The sequence below is a fragment of the Lepus europaeus genome, chromosome 2 (genome assembly GCF_033115175.1).
Source record: "Lepus europaeus isolate LE1 chromosome 2, mLepTim1.pri, whole genome shotgun sequence".
NCBI lineage: Eukaryota > Metazoa > Chordata > Mammalia > Lagomorpha > Leporidae > Lepus > Lepus europaeus.
Window position 1 is genome coordinate 109,560,002 of NC_084828.1, and position 17,861 is coordinate 109,577,862.

At 45.9% G+C, this 17,861-nt stretch overlaps 1 protein-coding gene across 1 annotated transcript; it reads left to right on the forward strand.

The window, feature by feature from the left end:
* Nucleotides 1-654: 654 nt before the first annotated feature.
* On the forward strand, nt 655-3,844 carry RPL22L1 (ribosomal protein L22 like 1). The gene is made up of 4 exons (XM_062177986.1): nt 655-731; nt 1,782-1,874; nt 2,023-2,144; nt 3,538-3,844. Exons 1-4 carry the CDS (start codon nt 723-725, stop codon nt 3,680-3,682), a joined length of 369 nt encoding a protein of 122 aa, XP_062033970.1. The 5' UTR covers nt 655-722; the 3' UTR covers nt 3,683-3,844.
* The last annotated feature ends 14,017 nt before the right edge of the window (nt 3,845-17,861 follow it).

Sequence of the window (17,861 nt, forward strand, 5' to 3'; positions counted from 1 at the left end):
ATTTGTTAAGTCAACAACAGGAGTCACTGTGCACTTACTCCTCACGTAGGATCTCTGTCCTTAATGTGCTGTACATTGTGATTTAATGCTATAACTAGTACTCAAACAGTATTTTTCACTTTGTGTTGCTATGTGGGTGCAAACTGTTGAAATCTTTACTTAATATATACTAAACTGATCTTCTGTATATAAAGAGAACTGAAAATGAATCTTGATATGAATGGAATGGGAGTGGGAACGGAAGATTGGAGGGTTGCGGGTGTGAGGGAAGGTATGAGGGGGAAAAGCCATTGTAATCCATAAGCTGTACTTTGGAAATTATATTCATTAAATAAAAGTTTAAAAAAATTTAAATTTTTTTTAAAAAAGCAGCCTGAGCCACTGCCTTGCCCTGATTAGAAAGATCCAGCCGGTGACTTTCAGATGACTCCCGCTGCACCATATCTGGGAGCAGCCTCCTCGCCACTGCAGGGATCCATCCCCCTGGCTTACCTGAGCCAGAGGATCCTGGCAACCACCGCTTCCCGCAGGCGTCCACCAGCGGCCCTCCCGGAGCCACGCCCCCGGTTTCCTGGGTTACCGAGCTCCGCGCCCCGCCCCGCCCCACGTCCTTTTCCGGAAGGCGGAGGGCCGACGTCCTCGGCGTGTGACGTAGCACGCTGCACTATAAATACGTGCCGCGCGCCGGTCGCGCCCTCTCTGCGCTGCTGCGGTCTCCCAAGATGGCGCCGGTGAGTGGGGGTACTGGTTTTAGGGGAGGGTTTTGGCGTATCTCATATGTTTGTACCTGGCGCGGAAGAGCGTCGGTCCGATAAAGGGAAGGGAGAAGTGGGCCGCGGGTCGGGAACACAAAGTTTCAGGGTACCCGGTTGTTCAGACCTGGCGGCTGCCATGTGGCCTGGTGGAGTTCGCGCTGGGCCCGCAGTCGGCTTACGATGGGGTCGTGGGCTCTCAGGGAAGAGGGAGGCCCGACTGTAGACGCGGCCGGGGACAGCATCTGGGCCTTTCTCTGCGCCGTTGCCGCGCTGTTTGCACCAGGAAGGGTGGGTAATTAGCGATGGAGCCGGGCCGGTCGGAGGGCCCAGGCGCGCGCCCAGAACTCTTAAGTTCAAGAAACTTTGTGAAGTAGTTTAAAAAATATTAAGTGGAAAGAGCTTGCTTCGAGGAAAAGATGTATTTGAAGAAACTTAAAGTTAGTGTGAAAATGGCATAAAAATATTATCTTGTTTTGGTGTAAAAATAAAGTGTTAGGAACATTTTGAAGACCCTTTGTTTTGCAGTGTGCCAGTTACATTTTGCCGGTCGGGTTAAATAACAAGTTCTGAGATTACCTGTTTCTACATGGGTCAAGTTGTGACAAACAGTTGTGAACTGCTTAGCAAGCAGTATATCAAACCCAGCACCCACTAATCTCTTGTCAGCCCCACGTTGTGGATAATTATTTTTTAAAAAAATATTAATACTTGAGATCCATGTGGGTGGATCTAATTGGAGGTGACATTCTATAGCAAGTGGTGATTATGTTTTTATTTCACTGAATGTAGACTGTTGCCAACCATAGCAACATTTGAGTTTTGGACTTGTACAGAACTCACAAAAATTTTTGGTTTAAACAAAGTTAAAATTGTACCCCTCTTTAGAAAGTCTGATTAAAGAAAAAATAGGTTATGGCAGATAGTTGCATTATTTGTATATAAGTAAACTAGGATGTTGCATACTGCATTGATAAACATTTCAGATAAAGTAAATAAATTCTTATAGTGCTAATATTAATCTTGTAGCAAAAAGACAAAAAGCCCAAGAAGTCAACCTGGAAGTTTAATTTGGACTTTACTCATCCTATGGAAGATGGAATTTTTGATTCAGGAAATTTTGTGAGTATCATTCTCCTCGGCTTGTTTTTATGTTTGTAGAGTTCTTCATGATGACTGATAATAACCTGACCTCTGTTCCTAGGGTGCCTTCCCTAGCGAATATCTAGGGTTTCCTTCCCTAGTTTGCATTCTTTCTGTTTTGAAATAGGAACAGTTTCTCCGGGAGAAGGTGAAAGTCAATGGGAAGACTGGAAATCTCGGGAATGTTGTTCACATTGAACGCTTCAAGAATAAAATCACGGTTGTTTCTGAGAAACAGTTCTCTAAAAGGTTGGTATGCGCTTTGCAGATTTTTACTGAAAATATACTCACGTTAATGGGATATATCCAAAATCTGCTTGGAGCTTGCCAAATGCCCATCTGCGTGGAAAATGCATTCACTGGGTGCCAGGTGCCTGGCTGTTGTGATTCCTTGCTGGAATGTATTTGGGTAAATCATGTCCACCATTAGTCCTCATTCATGAACTATTTATGCCCTGTTAATCAGAAATGGGTGTTGGTGCATAAGTATATGAATACATTTCCAGAAGCATGGTTAGTGTATGCATGGAAGAAATATTGCAACTTAACGAAGGAAAGGTTTTGGTTGTTTACTCAGCAAATACTAAATGAGTGCATGGCAGCACCACTGTAGGACTGGACAAGAGAAGCGTGCAATAAATGTCAAGCAAATTCTGTACAGGGTTGTGTTTCAGGGGGTGGCTGGTCATGAAAGACCTCACCTGCGTGTAGTAAGGAGTATAGGGTGCTGTGAGAAGGGTGCACCAGGCTGGAGGGGTAGCTGGGGAGCAGATCTTCAAAGCAACAGGAAAGGAAACCATTGACTTGTTGCTGAAGACCACTAACAGCATTAGGAGATGGTGGTGGATTGGACTGAAGTAATGGTAAAATTGGAGAAGACCCCCTGAAATTTACACTGAAATGTGACCCCTTAAAGTTCCCTAGAAATGCTATGGGATGCCACATGTGCTACCGGAATTTGGGGTACCTTATGATTTCATCACGGGCTTATTACTAAATCCCCGATATTAATAAGCCCAGGAGGGTTCTTCTTGCCTAATAACAAGGCAGCATGGTACGTTTTACGCTTTTGTTTAGTGAGAAAGATGCATAGGAGAGTGAGCTTTATTTGAGAGGTGAATAGGGGTTCATACCCAGCACCAGGAACCTTTGAGCACATGGCCTGGAGGCGCAGGGCTACAGCAAGCCCCCTCCTGACAAGAGGCCAGGGGAGAAGGGCCTGGGCCAGGCCACACCTTTTCCCTGCCTTTAACTCACTTCCAAAGGGGAGTGGTTAATTAACCTGATTGGCTGGTGGGCACCCAGGTGTGGCCAGGTAGGGGCATGAGGTCACACAGGGGCGTGGCAAAGGCGTGGTCTTCCAGTTCACAAATTAACCATTTTAACCTGTATGCCTGCCTACTTCAGTGGCAGTGCATGTCAGCTGAAGGTAGGAATTAGTAAGGATTCCAAGAATGTAGCTGCTGTCCCCAAGGGTTTTAAAGACAGGCACCTAAATTAGAAGGTGCTATTCTGTGACGTCCATATGACAGGTCGAGGACCCAAGAATTCAGAGAGGCTGACTTAAAAGGAGGTGCTGTGAGCAGAGGGAGTAACAAATAGATTTCTATTTGTTAATGAAATTCATGCTTTTATTTTAAAGATATTTGAAATACCTTACCAAGAAGTACCTTAAGAAGAACAATCTTCGTGATTGGCTTCGTGTGGTTGCGTCTGACAAGGAGACTTACGAACTTCGCTACTTCCAGATTAGTCAAGATGAAGATGGGTCAGAATCTGAGGATTAGGTCAGGCCTCCCCGGAAGGAAGAGGCTTTCCTTCACTCATGAAGTACTCATAAGAAAGAAACATCCAGAAAGGGATTTTTTCACTTATTGGGCAATTAAAAAATTGTATTCTTAAACCTCTGTTTTATTTATTTTTTATTAAAGAGTATTCTGTTTGTGTGATTCTGGTTTTCTTTTGATAACTTTTATAAGCAGTATTTAAATAAGTTACAGCTAGAATTTCCAAAGTTCCTATTACAAATCTCAAGTAAAAGTAGTAGCATTGGAAATACTATCGAAGCATGTTCACAGATAGCTTTAAACTGAAGTGTGCTGCATGCTGCTACAGCCTCGGGTGTTTGCTGTTTCATAAATGCGAGCCTGGGAGCACAGCACCTGGGTGCTCTGTGGAATCGCCTGTGCATTCTGATTCGGAGGATGTTGTCATTAGGATAGAAGTTTTGGGTAAGCAGCAGTCCTGCTGAGCCAAGTTTTTCTATTAGAAATCTGCAGATATGCAGCAGGCACCAAAAATTCAAATTTGAATACAGGTCTGCTTAATTTCTCATCCAGTTAGAATCCTGTCACTTCCTGATAGTGTTAAGAGTTAGCTATTTAGTAGTTTGAAATATAAAAGTTTGTGAAAGCTAATGTCGACTGTTTCCTCAAATAGACTGGATTTGTTAAGTTGAGGTAGCTTGGCAGCATCTAGATTGCATGAGATAGAGTGAATTTCTCTAACCTGAAGATGGTACCAGACCTTAGGTCTTAACCTGGGTTCTGATGCTGATGAAATGTACGAAAAAATTGCTAGATGTCAGTGCTGACTGCACTGGAGGCGTGGCGGCAGTGGTGTCTTGTGGTTCAGCAGGTTGAGCAGCTTTTTGGAGTGCCAGCATGCCTCCTAGGAGTGAATGCACCTGGAAAGGTAGTGGGAGATGTGGGTGGAGCTGTGGCTCCTGAACCTGGCTGTGGGCGGCCATTGGGGTTGTGAACCAGTTAACTGATGAGCTCTTTGTGGAGAAAAGTGAGTTCCAGAATGTGAGTACACGCCCTTAAACACCTTGCTACCTTAAATAAGGGTGTGAAGAAATAGTTAGAGCTCTGATTTTCCTGTGCTTGGTTCTGCGGGCCATCCCCCAGGAGAGGACTAAGGTATGAATCTCCCCACCAACCAGGGTTTCTTGGGGGGAAGGGAGGGTGTTGTATTCCAAAACAAAGTAGGTTTCTTTTCACATAGCAACATATGGTGTGGAGTATTTTTCTTTAGGATACAGGTGCTCCCAGAGAAAATTCCTCTAAGTGATGAGGTGCTCCATAAGTGGTGGCTCCTCCCGCTGGGCCTCACGGATAGACCGGACAGACCTGACTGGTAAATTGCCTTGTTTTCCTCTGCCCTGCATGGTCAGACTGCGTCTGAGGTGACTGGTGAAATGTTTTACGTTTTTAACAACACCCAGGTTTCCCTGTGAGTGCCAGACCAGCTCCTGCAGCTTTTCTCAAGAGTTAACACCCCTTAGGTTGCAAATGACCGAAAACCCAAGCCCAAATCACTTAAGCAAAAACTGTAAATCCAGGAATGAATTCTTGATTGTAACCAAATCAAGTGCACTTCCCTAAACCAATCCTGAAACAAGGGAGACTACCTATGCTTTAATGCAGTTGCAGCATGACCTTGTTGCTGAAGGTGGGAGGTGGGGGAAGGTAGTGGGCTCCCTTAAGGGGATAAGGAATGCATTGTTTTCACTTGAGTAGAGGCTAGAATTTAAAAGAAAAGGCAAAGAACCTAAATAGCCTAAAGTTTTGAAAAAGATGACAGAGGAATCAATCTACTCAAGTCTGGGACTTCCATAGCTATAGTCAAAACGTGCTCGTGGAGAGACTAAAATGTTAGCCCAATACGTGTATAAGACATGGTAGCAGGTGCTTTAAATGTGTTACACGTTACTGGTCACAGCAGGGAGGGTGGTTGCTGGAGCAAGTCTCTTGAGTTCTTCAGCTTAATATAGAAATAAAAAGCCAGGAAACAATTTGCAAAGAGGCAGAAACTTGATTGGTAAGCAATAGAGAAAGCGTCTGATCCGAGAGGAGACCGGGCAGAGTGCCCGAGTGGGACACTGGCTTTAAGGAAGTGTCCCGGGTTTTTAAGGCATTACTATTTGTTCATTAGGTTATCCTATTGGGGGTCCCCCTTGGACACCAGGTTTCACATACATATGTTGATTGTCTTGGGGCTCAAGGAGATGGGGGGGGGGCTTCCTGGAGACTCTGCTTAGGGGCTCAGCCCCTTCCTCTGCTAGCCCTGGGTGGAAGGTTGCAACTAACCTGAAGGCATGGTTTAAAACCACAAGGTCACACAAGATAGCTAGGCTCTCTTGGAGCCAGTCCAACTCTCCCCAGGCGCTCAGCCCCTTCCCCTGCCAGCTCTGGGTGGAAGATTGTAACCACCCTGAAGGTGTGAGTTAAAGCCGCAAGGTCACACATGCAGCACAGGGAGCTGTTAGTGGGGGAGCCGCCAGTCGGTCTGGAGACAGGTTTTCCAGCCACAGCTGGCAGCCTGCTTGTGAGGACACTACCCATGTCTGAGGGGCCCACAGACCCCCAGGCCCACTGGCCAGCCTCATCATGTTTTTCTCTGCTGAAAAATTTTACAGATGTAGTAAGTGAGGCTCAGGTCACCAAAGTGCAGAGCTGGAATCTGAGGTACTATCAGTGCGGTGCCACAACCTGTATTTGTTCCTCTACTTCAAGGCTCCAAGGTCTAAATGAGCAGAAGAAACTAGAACTTTGACATGGCATGAATGGAGATGGCATAGGGACAATGAGGACAATGGGTAATTTCTGTGGAGTGAGAAAAAAAAGATATGCATTTTGGGGCAGGGGTATGAAATGTTGAGGGCTGAAAGTACCATGCAGAATGTATTACCTGGGAGAGACTAAAGGCAAAAAGGCTAGGAAATGAGAAAAAAAAAATTAGTAAGGAGACTGTAACAGTAGAGGAGGAATTGAGGGTTTGTTCTGGACAGAGAGGAGTAAATGGATGCCAGACTCGATATTATTTATTTAATTTTGCATTTGCACTTACTAGTTGAGTGCTTGCCAGGAGCCAGTCATATCAGTCAAGGCTAGGACCATGACAATGGAGTAGAAGGACCCAAGCTTCGACTTGCTGATAGAGTAGAGAGGGGTGACAGAAACATAGGAATAAAATGGACTACAGTTCAAATTTGGGGGCCAGCCTCTCAGAGGTGAAGACAGCTTTCTTTCTGACTCGGTGGCTCTGAGTTGGAATCTTGAAACGTACCTTTCCCCACCATAGCTTTTTAGATGAAACATTTACGTAAAAGAAAGAATCAGACGAGCACTGTGATGGAAGGGAAAGGATTGAGACTGCTTTTGTATGTCAAAGTCTCGGCGTTCTAGATTATAGATCACATCCCTGAACTCAGGGAGCTCTGGTTTCTTCAACTGTAAGATTCGGGGGATGTCTCAGAATTCCCGGGGGCCTAACTACGGCTGCACATTAGAGTCACGAGGGGTCTCGTACACGACCCCCAAGTGCAGGCCTCACCCAGCAACTTAGAATTCCTGTTGACTTCCCCAGATGAGCCTCCCACTCAGCCAGATGGAGAACCACAGATTCAATAACCTCAAAGTCTCCCCACCTCAGAAGAGGCCGTAATTCTCCAGGGAAGAAAATGAAACACTCTTCTGGTTATTTTGTAGATGAACAGGGCAAGAATGAGCTTAGGGTGCTGGTGGTTATAAGCAATATAAACATATTTACATTTCAGAATCCAATCCAAGGAAAAGAACAGTTCTTACACCAGCAGTGACTGAGTCCCTTGAGATCTTTTTTTTTTTTTTTTTTTAATTTATTTGAAGGTAGAGTTATAGACAGTGAGAGAGACAGAGAAAGGTTTTCCTTCGGTTGGTTCACGCCCCAAATGTCCGCTACAGTGGAACTGCACCAATCCAAAGGCAGGAGCCAGGTGCTTCTTCCCGGTCTCCCATGCAGGTGCAGGGACCCAAGCACTTGGGCCATCCTCCACTGCCTTCCCAGGCCACAGCAGAGAGCTGGACTGGAAGAGGAGCAACTGGGACTAGAACCTGGCGCCCATATGGGATGGCAGCACCATAGGAGGAGGATTAACCAAGTGAGCCATGGCGCCAGCCCCCCTTTGAGATCTTAAACCTGACTCTAAAAATGGGAAAGTTCAGAAACACATTGAATGCCTCTATGTGTGTGAGTGTGTGTTTTACATATATATATATATATAATATTCCACACATAGAATATTACTAATACTTAAACTATTAATTCCTGGGCCAGTGCTGTGGTATAGCAGGTAAAGCCAGCACTATCCCATACGGGTGACAGTTTGAGTTCCAGCTACTCCACTTCCCATCCAGCTCCCTGTTAATGGCCTGGGAAAGCAGCTGAAGATGGCCCAAGTGCTTGGGCCCCTGCCCTACATGGGAGACTCTGATGAAGCTTCTGGTTCCTGGATTCTTCCTGGCACAACCCCTGCTGTTGTAGCCATTTGAGGAGTGAACCAGTAGATGGAAAACTGATTATCTCTCTCTTTCTCTCTGTCTCTCTCTCTCTCTCTCCTCCCTACCTCTGTGTGTGTGTATGTGTGTGTGTAACTCTGCCTTTCAAATAAATTTTTAAAAATGAATCATTTTAAAAAGCCAAAACTAGTAATTCCTAGCTCCATGTAATTACACATTTTTCCATTAGATGGAGCTATATTGTCATAACAGGAGAATTTCATGCATCGATTAGAGATGTTTTATAGATGATACATTTTAAAGTGAATTGAGTTACCTATTAAAATGTGTAACAAGTTATTTTTAGAGTAGTCATGTTACTTCTAACCTTTGAAGTATCTTGAGTTGTTAAGTTGCTTGGCTTTGCACAGGCTTCATATTTCACATACTTAAAACTTTGTTTTCTGTATCTCCCTTCTCATGGGCCCAAATCAAACTCTACTCCAGGAAGAGAGTAGCTGCTAAAGCATTTCAGTTGTGATATTTCTAGATGGGGAAGTCTACAACCCCTTATTTGTAGTCCTAAAATCCTAAAAACCATATTTAGTTTTTATACAAATAGAACATTCAGGGGTAGGCAAGGTTTAGCCTGGCAGTTAAGACACTGGGTAAGATGCCCACGTTCCACACTGGAGGGCCTGGGTTCAATCCCCAGCTCTGGCTCCTGCCTCCAGCTTCCTCCCAATGCAGAGCTGGGAAGCAGAAGTGATGGCTCAAATCTCTGGGTTCCCACCACCCGTGTGGGAGTCCTGGATTGCCTTTCTACTCCCCTCCTCAGTCAGTCCCAACCCCAACCGTTGCAAGCATTTGGGGAGTGAACATTGGGTGGGAAAGCTCGCTCGCTCTCCCTCTCTCTCTTCCCATCTATTTCTTTGACTTTCAGATAAATAAATAAAAATTTTAAAATATGACATTCCATTAAACTTGAGTTCCAGATAAACACTGAACTTTTCTCATATATATATATATATGTGTGTGTGTGTGTGTGTGTTCTGTGCAATTATTGAGAAATGTGCTACAGAACTGTCTCCACCACCACCACAAAAAAAGTTATTTGTTGTTTATCTGAAATTCAAATTTATCTGAGCATTCTCTATTTTATCTTATAACTCTATGTAAAAACCAAAGATTTTTCTATTTGGTGGCAAAATGTAACCTAAATTCAGGTAAGGCTATGTATAAGCCTCACCTCTCTTAGTGTGAACATGTATATCTGTCATTGCTAGAATATTAATTTTGTTTATTTTGGGCACTGCCCCAGAGTCCACTAGGGGGTGTAACATAATATATGATATCTGCACAATATTTTCTTTGTAAGATCAGTAGATGGCAAAGTCCAAACTACAGTTGTCTCTGAGAGTTTGGAAAAATAGCTTGTGGGTCTGTAATTAGTTTTTATTTGAAAGAGCAAGAAAAATAAATATGCAAAGAGTTATTTCTTTTTTTTTTTTTTTTGACAGGCAGAGTGGATAGTGAGAGCAACAGACAGAGAGAAAGGTCTTCCTTTGCCGTTGGTTCACCCTCCAATGGCCGCCGCGGCTGGCGCGCTGCGACCGGCGCACCCCGCTGATCCGATGGCAGGAGCCAGATGCTTATCCTGGTCTCCCATGGGGTGCAGGGCCCAAGCACTTGGGCCATCCTCCACTGCACTCCCTGGCCACAGCAGAGAGCTGGCCTGGAAGAGGGGCAACCGGGACAGGATCGGTGCCCCGAGCGGGACTAGAACCCGGTGTGCCGGCACCGCAAGGTGGAGGATTAGCCTAGTGAGCCGTGGCGCCGGCCTGCAGAGAGTTATTTCTGAGAATGCTGTAAGAAATTTTTAAATTTTCAAAATAAAAGTTAACATGACTGGAAATATCTAAGACAACTTTCTGCCATCTTCAGAGAAGTCAGGAGAGGGAGCAAGGGTGAAGCCGAGCCCCTGGAGTGCTTAGGACCCGGGTACTGGCCCCATCAGCTCCTGGCGACCCATAGCCTCTTGGCCTCCCTCCCTCAGCTTACAGTTTCTTCGCCCTACTCTGATGATGGAAAATCAACGTCTTGCTACAATTAACTCACTAAGTTGGGGGAGTGCTGCAGCCCCACAGGTTCCTGATCACGAGACTCTCTTGTCTGCTCTATACATAACGTCTTGAAGTTCGGCTTTGTCTTAAGTTTCTTTTCCAGGAGCCCCAGGCCCTGAGTCACGACCACCTGGCGGACTGGAGCCCACCTTGCCATCATCAGAATTCCGTAAAGAACACAGCATCTCTGGAGTCATCCTTGTGGTGCCTCGGGTTAAGCTGCCACCTGAGATGCCAGCATCCCATATGGGTACCGGCTCGAATCCCGGCTGCTCTGTTTCCTATCCAGCTCCCCACTAATGCGCCTGGGAAAGCAACAGAAGGTGGCCCAAGTGCTTGTGTTTTATTAATTGAGGACCTGTGGTAGTCCTTTGGTTGTGAATGTGTAATGTACTTCACATCAGAAGGAAAACAGATCCCATTAGCACCATTGTCTGAAGTAGTCATTCACAATGGACATCAAAATATGTATAAAATATACATCTTATGATATAGATCATTTCAACACAGATTGACTCACTTATATGAGTCTTTGTATCCTTATTTTAAAATTAATATTATAATAATTTTCCCAAAAACTACAATTCTTAATAGGTATCTCATGTAGCCTTATCATAATTTGCTTAAAGCATCCTCTGTTCTTGACCATTTATGATTTTTCAAACTAGGGGCCAACGCTGTGGCATAGCTGATAAAGCGCCACTTGCAGTGCGCACATCCCATGTGGGTGCCGGTTCAAGTCCCAGCTGCTCCACTCCAGTCCAGCTCTCTGCTACGGCCTGGGAAAGCATAAAACATGGCCCAAGTCCTTAGGCCCCTGCACGCACATGGGAGATCTGGAAGAAGCTCCTGGCTCCTGGCTTTGGAATGGCCCAGTTCTGGTCATTGTGGCCATTTGGGGAGTGGACCTGTGTATGGAAGACCTCTCTCTCTCTCTCTCTCTGCCTCTGCCTATGCCTCTCTGTAACTCTGCCTTTCAAATAAATAAATAAATCTTTTAAAAACATGATTCTTCAAACTAGTTCTACTATAAACAGTGTGCAATAAATGTACTGTTTTGTTTTTAAATATTTGGGATTCTTTAGACAAATTTTCAACTGTTAGATAAAAGAATGAGGAATAATTTCAGGTCACAGAATATAATAATTCAGATTTTTTAAAAAAATTATCTATTTATTTGAGAGGCAGAGAGACAGGGAGATAGAGCTGCTATGCACTGGTTCATTTCCAGTGACCACAATGACCAGGGCTGGAGCCAGGAACCAGAGCACAGCATATGGTGGCAGGAACACAATTACTTGAACAATCCCTGATGCTTCCTAGGGTCCTGCATTTGCAGGAAGCTAGAGTCAGGAGTCAAAGCTGGGAATCAAACCCAGGCGCTTTGATTGGCATGTAGGTGTCTTAACTGCTAAGCTGAATGCCCACTCCTCCTAACAGCTTTTGATACGACTCTTGAGATTCTTAAAGATGACTAAGAGCATCACCTGAAGTGATTCTTTTGCAATGAATTATTCGCAGTTTTCTAAATATAATATTGATCTATGGCTTTTTATTAATATAGAGTTGCAAGTATGAGATAGCAGGCATTTAGCCCAGCAATTAAGCCACCAGCTAAAACATGTGCATCTCATACTAGACTGCCTGGGTTCAAATCCTGGCTCCACTCCTGATTCCAGCTTCCTGCTAATGTATGCCCTGGGAGGCAGCAGATGATGGTTCAAGTGATTGGGCCCCTGCCACCCGTGTGGGAGAGCTGGCTTGAATTCTCAGCTCTTTGCTTCAACCTGGCCCACCACTGGTCATTGCAGGCATTGCAGGAAGAAAACAGGCAAATCGGAGCTCTGCTTCTCTATCTTGCTGTCTCTCTCTCTCTCTCAATAACATAAATACTTAAAAGCAAAGAATTTCTGATGTTGAATCTAATCCCTCTTCATTGAAGGATGGTGAAGCTAAATCAAAAAGGCTGATGCATTGCATGGAGGCACATGGACAACCTGTGTGAACTTTGGAGGTGGAGAAATTGAGGGAAGATGACCTTCTGGTGCTCTCTTGCTAAATTAGCATTGCAGTTATTTATGATAGTCATTGGGCTATTTCTCTCTCCCTCTCCCTCTCCCCCTCTCCCTCTCCCTCTCCCTTCACTGTCTCACTCTCACTCTCTAAAATTTATTTATTTACTTGAGACAGAGTTACAGACAGAGAGAGGGAGAGACAAAGAGAAAGGTTTTCCATCTGTTGGTTCACTCCCCAAATGGCCACAATGGCCAGAGCTGGGCCAATCCTTTTTTTTTTTTTTTGACAGGCAGAGTGGACAGTGAGAGAGAGAGAGAGAGAGACAGAGAGAAAGGTCTTCCTTTACCATTGGTTCACCCTCCAATGGCCACTGCAGCCGGCGCACTGCGCTGATCCAAAGCCAAGAGCCAGATGCTTCTCCTGGTCTCCCATGCAGGTGCAGGGCCCAAGCACTTGGGCCATCCTCCACTGCCTTCCCGGGCCATAGCAGAGAGCTGGCCTGGAAGAGGGGCAACCGGGACAGAATCCGGCACCCCAACCGGGACTAGAACCCGGTGTGCCGGCGCTGCAGGCGGAGGATTAGCCTAATGAGCCGCGGTGCCAGCCATGGGCCAATCCTGAAGCCATGAGCCAGGAGCTTCTGCTGGGCCTCCCAGGCGGGTGTAGGGGCCCAAGGACTAGGGCCATCCTCTACTGCTTTCCCAGGCCATAAGCAGGGAGCTGGATCATAAGTGGAGCAGCCGGGACCGAACCGGCACCCATATGAGCTGCCAATGCCACAGGCCGATGCTTAACACTACGCCACAGTGCCGGCCCCTGTTCCACTTCTTTTTCTGGGCACATTCCCAACTTCTGAAGTTAAGTGTGGCCATGTGTCTTGCTTTGGTCACTGAAATGTGACAGGAAAGTACAGATGTCACTTGTAGCTGGAAACTTCAAGAGCAGGTGCGTTTTGCCACTTCCCTTTTTTGTGCCGTGATGGTTATGGAAGCCCGGGTTGGAAAGAGACTCTATCAGCCTGGGTCCCTGAGAGATTAGAGTGAGAAGAACATCCTCACCATTTGCAGTGGGCATATAAGTGTCGGCAAGAACTAAACATCAGACAGGCTAAGCCCAGCGGCTCACTAGGCTAATCCTCCGCCTTGCGGCGCCGGCACACCGGGTTCTAGTCCCGGTCGGGGCACCGGATTCTGTCCCGATTGCCCCTCTTCCAGGCCAGCTCTCTGCTGTGGCCAGGGAGTGCAGTGGAGGATGGCCCAAGTGCTTGGGCCTGCACCCCATGGGAGACCAGGAGAAGCACCTGGCTCCTGCCATCGGATCAGCACGGTGCGCCGGCCGCAGCGCGCCTACCGCGGCGGCCATTGGAGGGTGAACCAACGGCAAAAGGAAGACCTTTCTCTCTGTCTCTCTCTCTCACTGTCCACTCTGCCTGTCAAAAAAAAAAGTTTATCTCTGCAGCAAAATCGAGAGTACACTGACTGCCACACTCTTCACATCCCACGCCTATGGGAGGGGGGCCTCCTTCCCGGTCTAAGGTGAGTCAGAGCACGTGGAGGTCTCACTCACCGGAGCGTCCTCCATCAAATTCTTCACAGCCCCTTCTCCCAAGAGCCAAAGCCGTCTTTCCCCTCATCGTACCAAAAGCTCAATTCTGCTTTGCCAACTGTATTTCCTCTGTTCAAAGGCAGGAAGAAAGGAAGTTCTTTTTTGTTATGTTGACTGAAATAACCAGAGTCTGGTTGGAAAATCAGAGTTCAAGTTTATTCAAACTGAAGCTTTAAACCCAGAAACAACCAGTCAGTTGCCTGAGTTGGCAGTTTGACAGGCCTGAGTAGATGTAGAACAAAACCGGGCGTGTGTTGCTGTGGAAGACGTGCAGGGTACGCATCAGCACACAGCTTACTGGGCCTCGCCCCACTGGGCCTTCACCCAGGTGCCGCCATGGTCACCCTTCAGTATCCCATGGTGACTCACCACTCAAATCAGCCTTCCTGTCCTTGAGAAGGACTGATGGTTAGCGTGCAGATTTCCCTCTATCCCTGGTTCACTCCCCAGATGGCCATCACAGCCAGGGCTGGGCTAGGCTGAAGCCTTTAGCCAGGTGCCAGGAGCTTCTTCTGGGTCTTCCGTGTGGGTGCAGGAACTCAAGTAGTTGGACCATCTGCTGTGTTCCCAGGCACATTAGCAGGAGGCTGGATCAGAAGTGGAGCAGCCAGGACGACAACTGGGCCCATCTGGGATGCTGACATTGCAAGTCATTGCAAGTGGCAGTTTAACCTGCTGCACTGCAACACCAGCCCCTCACTTTTTCTTTGTATAGTTTCTAAGTGCGAATTTTGAAGTGTACAATCTTCGGCAACTATATTTCTGCGTCGATGACCTCCCTATACAATTTACTTGCTACTGCATGCATTTTTATAAATGCTGGAGGATAAAACATGTAATTCAATGCCATCTCCATAAACACTGGATGCCTGAAAATATTTTCTTCTTTTTTGTGACTCTGACATGTAGAATGTAATAGCTGTCTACTTTCGAAATTGGGTTTGACCTTGAGATGTCTTCGTTCGTTATTAAAACAAAGAGACAAACACACAAAAATAATCCTGTGATTGTTTCCTGTCTCGAATGATGAAAGCCACCCCTATATCTGTAGCTGCCTGCTTTCCTACCAGCTTATGTGAGGGTTCTACAGACATCCAACAATCGTACAAGGAAATTGATGTTGTACAGCAGTTACGAATGAAGCTCTGGAGAGGGAACTGAACTTTCCTCCGTGGGAACTGGGTGCGATGAACACTCTCGCCATCGCAGAAGTGGTCGTGAACATTAACGTGAATGTGTCGGGGGAAGTAAAATGGTTTTTCATCCCCCTTCCCCTTCACTCCTTAAGGAAAGCTTTTCAGTTGCTGACAACTAGATAGATAAATATTGGAGGAAAGAATCGGGCTGGGGGCTATAGGGGAGATGAAAGGGAGCGAGGGAAGCCCGGACTGCAGCAACGTTCCAGCGTGGAGCCAGCCTACTGGGGGTTGGTAGCCGCTTGCTGAGGATTTGTTACGAAATATCTTTTCCTGCTTCCCCTTTGGAATCTTTTTGGAAGCTATCTTTAAAAAACAAATCTGAAAATGCTGAGAAGGACTGTGTTTCCGGGGCCTGAGTTCTAACGGGCATTGAGCTAAGTCGGTTTAACAATCTACAAAGATATTAAGTGCTCTGGTCTTCCAGCATAGCTGTGAAGAAACAGGTAAAAGGACCTACTTTCTCTCTTACTATGAAAAAAAAACAGGGTTTTTTCTTCCTTTCACTGTTATATTTCTATTATTCCAAGGGTACTGTTTATCCTAGTGCTCCTTGAGCTCTTTATATGTTGTCTTCTTCTGGGTGATGCTTTGCTGTTTAACTCTGAGAAATAAGATGGAACTGAAGGGAAAAGTAATTTTAAACAATTCAAACTTGACATATTTACACACTGTGCTCTTTTTTTTTTTTTTTTTTGACAGGCAGAGTGGATAGTGAGAGAGAGAGAGAGAGACAGAGAGAAAGGTCTTCCTTTTTGCTGTTGGTTCACCCTCCAATGGCCGCTACGGCTGGCGCATTGTGCTGATTCGAAGCCAAGAGCCAGGTGCTTCTCCTGGTCTCCCACGCGGGTGCAGGGCCCAAGGACTTGGGCCATCCTCCACTGCCTTCCCGGGCCATAGCAGAGAGCTGGCCTGGAAGAGGGGCAACCGGGACAGAATCCGGTGCCCCAACCGGGACTAGAACCCGGTGTGCCGGCGCCGCAAGGCAGAGGATTAGCCTGTTGAGCTACGGCGCCGGCCCACACTGTGCTCTTAAAAATTATTAAATTCCATGGCAGGGCCGCTGTGGCATAGTAGGCTAAGTCTCCCCCTGCAGTGCTGGTATCCCATATGCGCTCCTCTTCTGATCCAGCTCTCTGCTGTGGCCTGGGAAAGCAGTAGAAGACGGCCCAAGTCCTTGGGCCCCAGCACCCACGTGGGAGACCTGGAAGAAGCTCCTGGCTCCTGGCTTCAGACTGGCGCAGCTCTGGCCACTGCGGCCATCTGGGGAGTGAACCAGTGGATGAAGACCTTTCCCTCTGTCTCTGTCCTTGGGCCCCTGCACCCACGTGGGAGACCTGGAAGAAGCTCCTGGCTCCTGGCTTCAGACTGGCGCAGCTCTGGCCACTGCGGCCATCTCGGGAGTGAACCAGTGGATGAAGACCTTTCCCTCTGTCTCTCCCTCTAGCTGTCTGTAACTCTCTCTCAATAAATTTAAGAAACTTAAAAAAAAATTCTATGGCAAAGTCATGACGCACCAGTCTCACTAAGGACCCCATCTACATGCCTACTTCAGGGGGTTTGGTGTAACATTTAGTGAGTTAATTACAGAAGCGCTCATGTGGCAAGGTCAGTCTCAGGCAGAGCAATCTTTTTAGCCCCTTTACTGGAAAGGAGGAAGTCCAGAGAAAATTCTGCAACCATTTTGATTAGCCTGTAAAATTTCTGTAATTATATTATTTTCTCTGAGTATATTTGCCTTGCCAATTAGTTTCTACTTAGATAAGCAAGAAAAAAGCTGATCATCATTAAAAACTCTCATCCCCTACACACACACAAACTAGATCATGTTCAAGAAGATGTTTAGCTATTAACCAAAATGTCATTAGCAAATGTCATTTCTTAGTCAACCAAAGAAGACATAGAAAAACATGCCACTTCATCTTGAGCTAATCTTAAAAAAAAAGAAAAAAAAACGGGAAAAAAAGGAGGAAAAATTATCTTGAGATTTTTCCAGAAGTGACTATTTTAGGACCAAGTCTTACCATCTCTAGCAACAATCATCTGCCAACGAGGGAAAAATATCTGTGATTTTCAAAACATCCTTGCTGCTGCATTGAAGAAGAGAACTGCATCTTGTTAAAGCACCTTCAGCTGGCATTTTTTATGAGTTGATGGACGTCTGCTCAGCCTGGGTATTGTGCAGCTCAAAACACATTTATTCGCTCAGCATTCTTGAGGGGCTGTGTGAGCTCGCCGGATGCCAAAGATAACATCTAGATCAGCAATTTCTCATAAATCATTGGGACATGGAACATGAAACGAGAAGAAGAAACCAAGAATTCAATAATAAATATGGCAAGGTGCACAAACAAGAGAATTGAAACCAGATGAAAAGCAGCCGTGCGCACAGAAGGTCAGGAACGCATTTCCCCTGTGCCCTCCGAGCCTCGGCTAAGCCTCTGACGGTGCTTTCCGGGCGGCGTATTAGCTTACCGCGCGGAGGGCGCTGGGGGATGTGTATGTGGAGGATTTAAGGCTTTAACATACAACTGAAAAATTAGTGCAGTTTATTTTAGTTTGCTTATGGCTTCAGGCCATTATGCAACGAAGGGGAAAAGAGTGTTTATTATACTTTAAGGAGCACTGTGCCCATATGCCTTGAGCTAAATTCTAGGTACATGTGTATAATGTAATTCAATTTATGCAATATGTATGTATTTAAACATGAAGCTTAACAGGTGATTATAAAGTAAAGTGACATTTTCCAACAAAAAATGTCAGAAC

Coding starts and splice junctions, on each gene's coding strand:
- RPL22L1 (XM_062177986.1), top strand. Junction 1,875..2,022: donor TTTTTGATTCAGGAAATTTT/GTGAGTATCATT, acceptor GTTTTGAAATAG/GAACAGTTTCTCCGGGAGAA. Junction 2,145..3,537: donor GAGAAACAGTTCTCTAAAAG/GTTGGTATGCGC, acceptor TTTATTTTAAAG/ATATTTGAAATACCTTACCA.